Raw genomic sequence first — 8,916 nt, 5'->3', positions numbered from 1 at the left:
TTGGACAACAGGACTGTGTTGTCTACATCAAACTGTGCTTTATGATGCATTTTTTATTTGCAACAACCAGATTCAATTCAATTTTATTTATAGTATCAATTCATAACAAGCGTTATCTCAAGACACTTTACAGATAGAGGAGGTCTAGACCACACTCCAGAATTTACAAGGACCCAACAGTTCTAGTAGTTTCCTCCAGAGCAAGCAACAGCGCGACAGTGGCGAGGAAAAACTCCCCTTTGGGAAGAAACCTCGTACAGACCCAGACCCCGGCCCAGGCTCTTGGTAGGCAGTGTCTGACGACCAGTTGGGGTTAAAATTGAGAGTGGCAATAACACAGTCCCCCCAAAAAAGGTAGGATGTAACATGGCATCGCAGAACGGAACGTGTAGCGGGACCATGGCGACAGATGCAACCATGATTTTGGAGCCTCCCTGATCCGAGGAAACACGTCTTGGCATGATATCATTTATCTTCTGGTGTCATCATAGATTAGTGTCTGTGTGTCTAATTTGAGTATACACTGCAGCGTGTGTTCGATACACCTGTATGTTTTATACACATGTGATTAACTATGGTCACACACATGCTGTCATGTACATAATCAGTGTTTTGTGTCTCTCTTGTGTATCTTTAACTAAATGTGACTGTGTGTTTGTGTTCATGCACGTGTTTGTCCCATCCTCAGCACTGGCATGGCATCACATTGACAAGGCCTCTGAGGCAAATGGAGGGTTACCTTGGCACAATGCCAGTCTTCAATTCACTTCTGCTGCTCTCTCCTGCTCAACCCCCCTTTTCTCCCATCCTTTTTTCTTTTGAACTGTCCCTCAACACCACCTTTTAAATCACAAAATGGAGCGGCAAAGGCGCCTCGGGGTAATGGTTGAATGTAATAGTGTTGGGTGTGACATCAAATCAAAACGGAGGGGCAAAACACAAACTGTCTCTAAAACACCAGGGAGTCAGCGCTTCATTGAGAACACTGAGCTTTCTAATCTATCCATCTTTCTGATGAATCATCATGGTTGGTCAACATGACCATGTCTGTGCAGTTTATTGACTCATTTTCAACAATGTTCTATACTTTTATGTAGCTTTAACACAAAGTTTAAAAAATATATATTTGTACATTTAATCATGACTCCTTCATATTTTTCTTTGCTGCTTTCCATCTGAGCTTTCATTTTCTCAAAGGCGGAGCAGGATACCCAGGGCTCGGTTTACACCTATCACTATAACTAGCCACTGCAGGACCATAGTCAGGCTGGGGGAACGCATATTAATGATAAAAAAACTAAATTTTCATGCCATGGGATCTTTAAAAACTCTTCAACAGTCTCTTATCCATTTGTTAATTTGATTCTCCCTCTGCCTTAACTGCCCAGAACCAGTCTTTAACAACACCCCTTCACACTGTATTTGTTATGAATACTTATGTGTTTCCTAGATTGGGTTAAATAGGATGCAACAGAGCAATCCAAACTTACTGTCTTTTTACTAACCCAAACCTTAATCCTAAACCTAATCTCAACTCTTGGAGGTCCTCTAGGGAGAATAAGGTTACAATTAGAACTGGCACAAAGTCAAAACAGACCCCCAGCTTACTCTTGGCTGTGGTGATGCTAAAATCTTCAGAATCTACACTGATATAGGAGTGTTGTTGCCATTTTATAATTTGCCTTTACCCACTTTGTCATTCATTGGTGATTATTAGTCAAAACTCTCATTGTGTCAATATTGAGTGAAACCACCAATAGTCAACAATATAGCCACAACATCGACATCAATGTATTTGGTCAAAAATATAATTTGTGATATTTTGTTTCCTCCATATCGCCCCGCTCTTCCTCATGTTGCATTTGAAAAAAACAGTCCTATCAAAAAATGAAGAATCCCCAAGATGTCCAAACTTTCTGCTGTGAGGGCACTTTGTTAATCTTTTACAGAACATATACAGCTCCTCTCACCTGTTTTCCTTGCCATTTTGCAGCAGTGTGTGTCTATCAGTGTTGGATCGGTCTGTACACACATACGTGTTTCTTCGAGTCATGGCACTGGCTGGGACGTTATTCTGGAGAAAGAATCAGAAATCCAAAATCATATGAATGTTTGATCTTCTCAATTGTGTGTTTTAGTCTGATGTGATGAGGGAAAGGGGTTTACAACATAACACAATAAAAGAACATCTATTATGTCTGATCATTTAGGTCACACTATTCAAAAAGGCCTAAATAAAAAAAAAAGCTTTTCAAATAGTTAAAAAAGTAAAGACTTCTCTTGATTGTATGACCTGAGACAGTGTGTTCTGCCTGTATCTGCCATGTAGAACATTAAAGAGTTAATCTCAGGTTTATCTGGCTGCTGTCTTCAACGCTTAAAATTCCCTAGACTGACTCACTCATTATCTTATTGAACCACCGTTATCTCCATATTCTCCCTGCTGCGTGAATCTACAGTTTGTCATCTATGTTTGCAAGTGTTTTACAGTTAAACTCTTCTCTAATTTGTGAAGGACGTTGCAGTCTCTATAATCTCTGTGTCAGTGAAGTCTAATCTGAGTAAATGGGATTAGGATTAGATTGAGGATTATACCATCTGTACCTTTTCTATTGATAACAGATTAAAGGTGACAGAGGTCTGAATCACATAGGCAAAATATCATTTTGGCCTTACTGTGGTTGCAGTAACTTCCTTGCGCCGGTCAGGTATCTCTGCCTTATTTGGGTTATGAGCAGAGCTAACCATGGGACTGGAGGGGGTAGGGATGCTACGAGAGCCAACGGTACTGGTGCTCGGCTTGCGGCTTGACAGACGCTCTTCCTTCAGGCCCGCGCCTTCGCCTACACCACTGGGACTCCGCTTAGGGTTTGTCGACCCTGGAACCGCAGGACCACCTGAGAGATAGGATACAAAGTTCTCAGTGAAGTAGCTTTCTGCAGCGCTTTCAACATTTGAAAATGTATTAAACTCTAACTTGTCACATAACATCAATGATCTCGCCATTTTGCCTTACAGAAGTCAGAGTGTCGTCTCTGGCGGTGGTAAGTAGAAGCGCTGCGCTGCGCCTTGTGGCCAGAGGAAGAAGTTGCAGCGGAGGAGGAGGACGATGTGGGGTGCTTGCTGGTTCCGTTGGTGAGGGTGCCGGGTCGGACTCGAGCTAGACTCAGACTGCTGCCTGACCGAGACACACTGCTCTCCGTCTGAGAGACATATACAGAAAGAACAAAAAAAATTGATTACACTGCTCACAGCTTCTCTTCCATTCAACCCAGGGCTATAAACAAGACCATGCTAGTCTTCTACAATGAAATCCCAAAATTTGCAATGTGAACTGTTGACACCCTCTCCCGATCCTAAATCTGATTCCCATTCTGTGGAATTTCATAATTTTGTGATATTTGATTTAGAATATGAGCTTATCTGGCAAAAGTTATGACACACACTGTCAAAGAAATGCATACACCATTACCTCATATCCCACCTAAATACAAAGAAAGCTGAAAATAAACAAACAAACAAACAGCTGATACACTCACCTCATTCTTGCGTCCCAGCAGCAGGTATGTGGCGGTGACCTCATTGTACTTCTGACTAGACAGTGAATCTCTGATCTCATCTCTGGTGAAGCCCATCCCAACCATCACATCTGGAATGAGACAAACGAAATTACAAACACTGTCAATAAAGATCCACAGCAAGTGACAAGCTACACAGGAATCATGCAGGTTGACCTATACAATTATGAAAGGTTTGACCTGAATGGTCTGCTTGGTGTGAACCTTCAGTGCTAGCAGAAAATGTGTGGAGCACTATTTAGGTTGTCTTAAGCTTTTATGATTCTATATTTGGACATCCCATCGGACATTCATGTAGAAGAAGCTTTGAGTGATGCAATTAGAGATCTCTGCCATCAGCTTTCCCTGGGAGGTTGAGCATCAGGACTTCTCGAATTTCTCATCATGAGAGGCACGGATGACTTTGCGGCCACAAATACAGACAGACACTTCTGTACTGGAGGCTTTGAACATGACCCAATCAGATTCCATGACCCCAACCTCCCAAAAAATACAAAAAAAAAAAAACGTCCTGGAATGGCACTTGAAGACTCTGTGGACAGGGGCCTCAGCCAGATGTTCCCAGCTTACCCTCACTGAATATTTTTGTTTACGGTTAACGTGACCTGCCACGCAAACCAACTCAACACCAGGCAATTGTGCGATCAATGATTAGGCAAATTAATCAATGTGTTTCTCACCAATGCGGCTGGCATTGTTTAAGTCCTCCACAGGCTCTGTGTGGGGCTTCAGATCCTCGCCATCATAGCCGATATTTATCCACTTATCTTTCATTATTTGCTGGTGAGGAAAGAAAAGGAGAGCTCAATATTTAGACACTAATGTGGTGAATCTGAACTTGCTGTGTGTATTTTGTCTTCTCACGTCCAGCGAGCAGCGCTTGGCAGGGTTGAGGACCAGGAAACGGCGCAAGATTCCCTCGCAGTCTGTAGACATGTAGAAGGGCACACGATATTTCCCCCTCAAAACACGCTCCCGCAGCTCCTGAACGAAAAACACATAGATAAACACAATTAATTTCTGCTAGAGGGACATTAGATCTATAATCTATATAACCCAGGCCCGCTGCATCGAGGAGTAAACCTCTATATATGGGTGCCTGATCTACTAACTGAGCTGTCTAGGCCCCCCTAGCATGCAGTTCTAACAGGCATCTGGCATTTTACACCGCCCAGTGTTCTGGCCTTCAAAAGCAAAGTGCATTGACATGTGATTGTATCTAAAATGAACCCAGAATAATGTATCTATGGTACATTCTTTTTCTTCTACATAATACCAATAATAAGTGAAGAAAAACAACAAAGCACACGTTGTTCTTGCGCACTGCATCCCATGTTCTAACTGCAGTACGCCAGATTTCTGTCTGCTTAAATGACTTCATACTGGACATAAACAGCCTCCACGTTACCCACCTTTAGGTTCTGTCCGTCAAAGGGCAAGGACCCACTGACCAGTGTGTACAAGATGACACCCAGGCTCCAGATGTCCACCTCTGGACCGTCGTACTTCTTCCCCTGGAAGAGCTCCGGGGCAGCATAGGGCGGGGAGCCGCAGAACGTGTCCAGCTTACTGCCCGCAATGAACTCGTTACTGAAGCCAAAGTCGGCTATTTTGATGTTGGAGTCGGCGTCTAGTAGCAGGTTCTCCGCCTGCACGAAACAACATAGACCGTGAAACAGAAAAATATTTATAATCAAGTATTGTTAGTGAAAAGCTGAGTGAATGCAGTCTGTGTAATGTGGTAATGATTGAGACAGAGACTTTCACAGATATCTGCTTATTTGAAGCTTGTGAAATCCTTTTCATTTTTTTCTTGTAACACTGTGTAATCACCTTCAAGTCTCTGTGAACAATGTTTTTCAGATGACAGTAGTGCACCGCTGAGACAATCTGAGGAGAGAAAAAGAAGACAATATTATGATAATAATTGCACATAATGTTTGTACTTAACACGTAAATGGAAGCTAAACTAGGAGCTCAAGTCACACATTCACACGCCTTCCTTCACCAACAATATAACTCAACATCAGCAACAAAAAGCAGAAACTAACTTTCTGTGTGTGTGATCACACCTACTGTTTCTTTTATTTGGTCCGAACCACAGTGGAAAAACTGTACTGCATTTCTTTATTCCTGCATTGGTCAGCTTCAGGTTTACACTGCCCAGTTACAAGCAAAGCAAGGTATAAAAACAACAAGTCACATCAACTCGGACTCTGAAGTAGCTCCAATTTCAGCTCTTGTAACGTTGACAAGATGAGTTAATACAACATGTCCCCTCCTCTTCTCTTAAATCAGTCCAGACTTTTTTTATTTGTTATGCTCAGTTTTCTTACCACAAGGAATAGCTGGCTGTCAAATGTCAACATCTGACCAGGGACATAACGGCAGCTATTATTTTTGTAGGGGCGGACAGACAGATAGAAAGACAGACAGACAGACAATTGAGGTAAGGTATGACGCTTAACTGACCTGTCTGAACTTGGCTCTGGCCTCTTTCTCCTTCATTCTGCCATGAGCCACGAGGTAGTCAAACACTTCACCTGGAGTGTAAAAAAACAAAGCATTACTGTAGTTCAGGCAAGCATGGAAGTTACTAATATATAGTATAATAGTTACATGGAACTGTCACCAGCAACTAGGGGTGCAAGACAGATTGACTCAGTATCGCAATAAGTATGCATCATTTTGTTAATTTTGTGGAGCACTGCGTCCCGCCCGCTGGTGTGTGGCTTAGTTGTGTTTGATTTAGAGCCCGTTTGAAAGGCTGTAATGATCTTGTTTCATTGGCCAGTTACTGTGCAACTTGCACATGTTTGTACATTTCATCACACAGGTCGACTACGTGACAAACCCTATAGAGCGTACCACGTGATGTGTGTGTGCATTCAGTATTTCAACAGAGTGACAGTGCAAGTGAAGAAATAGAGACAACAAAACGGAACGAATTGGAGAAGAGAAAGAAAAGTTGTGTCCGGTTATCTTTATTTATATATTTTTTGTCAATATTGTGCAACCCTACCAGCACTTAGGTTGTCTTTCTTAATAGCTTAATAGCTCCCTCAGGCTCATGCAACAACACTTGCAAAAGATATATGCAAATTAAGAATGTTTATTCCCTCAGTATGTGTTGATGTGTGTTTAAGTGTTATAAAATCTCTGCGCCAAGCTTGCACAAATGTAGCAATGCCGTAAAGGGTTAAAACCTGGAATAAATCTGCCTACACATGAAAAGAATGTGAGGTAGGGCACAGAGCATAATGCAGGCACTTCAGACACAATGCACGGTAAGCATATACAGTGCACGTCATCATTGCTTCTGGTAACCTCCTTTCTTTGTTGCACTTTGCAAGGTCGTTGGCAATAATCTCAAAGTTAAAATAGTTTGATTCTTGAGCACAGCGCTAGGTGGCAATTCCGAGCGGTGCACCGCACCAAAGACCGAGCTTCCTTCGAGTTGTCTCAACCGCTCTTCGCATAGGAAAACAATAAAACAGCCAGCACAGACCAGTTTGACGGCGGATCATGTGTAGGTGGCTTACATGTGAAATGAGTAAGGGCATATGGATATGTTTATGAGGTAATACCTTCTGTTATAGTTTAACATGATACATTAAAATCAATCCTGATTTACAAACTTCATGTTGCATTTATATTCTAGAAACTCACTGTTAGTGTGCAGGTCTCCATATATATTTTGTGTTTGTGTGTGTGTGTGTGTGTGTGTGTGTGTGTGTGTGTGTGTTTATGTGTGTGTGTGTGTGTACGTGTACTCCAGCCAACCATTTGACCTTAGAGATCCTAAAAAGTCAAAAATGGGGTACAGTTGAGTTGAACTGAGAAGCATGTCAGCTGGTGAGCTGCGGGCTCCTTATTAGGCATGGGAAGTAAGAGATCACACAACATCCAGAAAGGGCAGCAGAGAGAGATTAAAGGATCACAAGAAGAAAGGAAAAAACAACAGAATACTGCAAAAATAGAAACGTGCATGGGAAACAGTGGAACACTGTTAAAGAGCACAATGAAAAGAGGAGCACAACAAAGGGAAGCAGAGAAAACCATAAAGAAAAGGGATTTGCCTTTTTCACAGAGAAATACATTTCAATAATGAAAATGGAGGGAAACGGGAAGGGACTAAATCTTTTACACCCTATATTAATGAGTTCATGGGTTGTACTGTATATCTCAGTCAAAGAAAGCAATCTAACTGGCACCATCCAATAGTTGGCCATGATGGTGGTGGTGCGGATGTCACTCACCTCCGCTTGCGTACTCCATGATCAGGTAGAGAGTCTTCTCAGTCTCAATCACCTCAAACAGCTTCACTGTAACACACGAAAGATGAGGCGTTAACACAAAGGCCAGCATGGAAACACACACAAGATAATAATCTGGAGAGTAACTCACCTATGTTGGGATGGTTCAGAGTTTTCATGATGCGTACCTCTCGAAACAGCTGGGAAAAAAGGAGAAAGTGAACAATCAGACACCCTTTTTCTTTTGTCTCAATTAGAAGACAACACAAAGGTCTACATTCACATTGAAATTGCTTAAAATATTTGAAATTACAAAAAACTAAATGATCATGATAGTAAAAGAAAAATGACAATTTAAACTGCTGCATGGCTTCAATTAAAAAAGTTGCGCGTGTTATTTTTGTGATGTGTAACTAACTTCAGTTTAAGAGCGGGCAATATGGACAAAATAAAAAAATGTATATATATATATAATTATTGCAGCATTATCTTGAAACATTAAGATGTTGATCCATGCTGAAAAATTCATAATAATTTAAATGGTTAAGTTAAAGACGCATTAATTCCATAAAAATCAGTATGTACAGTAGAAGGTGTTTAATATTGTATGTTATTTATGTAATTTATTTACACATAAGAACCGTAAAACGTATACAATATGCTGAATGCATAGTTACAATCTATATATGGAGACAACAAATAATACTAAATGTACTTTTGAAAATGAAAAACACATCTGAGTCTGAGGGTCATATTTTAACAATCTGAGCGCACGGAGTGAACGCATGGTGCATGTGCGTTTAGGGCGTGTCCAAAGAAGGGTCTGTGCACCGGGTTTATGGTTCAAAAGAGATGTACTTAGTATCTTTGTTAATTCATAGGTGTGTTTTGGGCGTAACATGCAATAAACCAATCAGAGGTCACCCATTCCCTTTAAAAGCCAGGCGCGTTTATACCTTGGCGTATTGCTATTAAGTTGGCCAATTTGCATCTGTAATCTTTTGCATGTGTGTGTGCTGCCGTGCTTCCCTGAGTGTGTGTGTATGTGTGTGTATGTGTATATGTGTGTGTGTGTGTGTGTG

At 41.4% G+C, this 8,916-nt stretch overlaps 1 protein-coding gene across 2 annotated transcripts in view; it reads right to left on the bottom strand.

Annotated features, from left to right (window-relative positions):
• mark4 (microtubule affinity regulating kinase 4) overlaps positions 1-8,916 on the bottom strand; it is a 54,308-nt gene that overhangs the window by 13,924 nt on the left and 31,468 nt on the right. For both annotated transcript variants that reach the window (XM_034866986.1, XM_034866987.1), the window contains exons 4-14: positions 7,986-8,034; positions 7,838-7,903; positions 6,051-6,121; positions 5,412-5,468; positions 4,991-5,227; positions 4,443-4,562; positions 4,259-4,358; positions 3,540-3,649; positions 3,017-3,203; positions 2,677-2,897; positions 1,971-2,074 (exon numbers count right to left, since the gene is read on the bottom strand). In XM_034866986.1, coding sequence (XP_034722877.1) covers positions 1,971-2,074; positions 2,677-2,897; positions 3,017-3,203; positions 3,540-3,649; positions 4,259-4,358; positions 4,443-4,562; positions 4,991-5,227; positions 5,412-5,468; positions 6,051-6,121; positions 7,838-7,903; positions 7,986-8,034 — 1,322 coding nt within the window. The remainder of the gene's footprint in view (positions 1-1,970; positions 2,075-2,676; positions 2,898-3,016; positions 3,204-3,539; positions 3,650-4,258; positions 4,359-4,442; positions 4,563-4,990; positions 5,228-5,411; positions 5,469-6,050; positions 6,122-7,837; positions 7,904-7,985; positions 8,035-8,916) is intronic.

The sequence above is a fragment of the Etheostoma cragini genome, chromosome 3, assembly GCF_013103735.1.
Source record: "Etheostoma cragini isolate CJK2018 chromosome 3, CSU_Ecrag_1.0, whole genome shotgun sequence".
In the NCBI taxonomy this organism is placed as follows: domain Eukaryota; kingdom Metazoa; phylum Chordata; class Actinopteri; order Perciformes; family Percidae; genus Etheostoma; species Etheostoma cragini.
The sequence above is the reverse complement of the archived record's forward strand: the minus strand, read 5'-3'. Positions and strand labels throughout refer to the sequence as shown.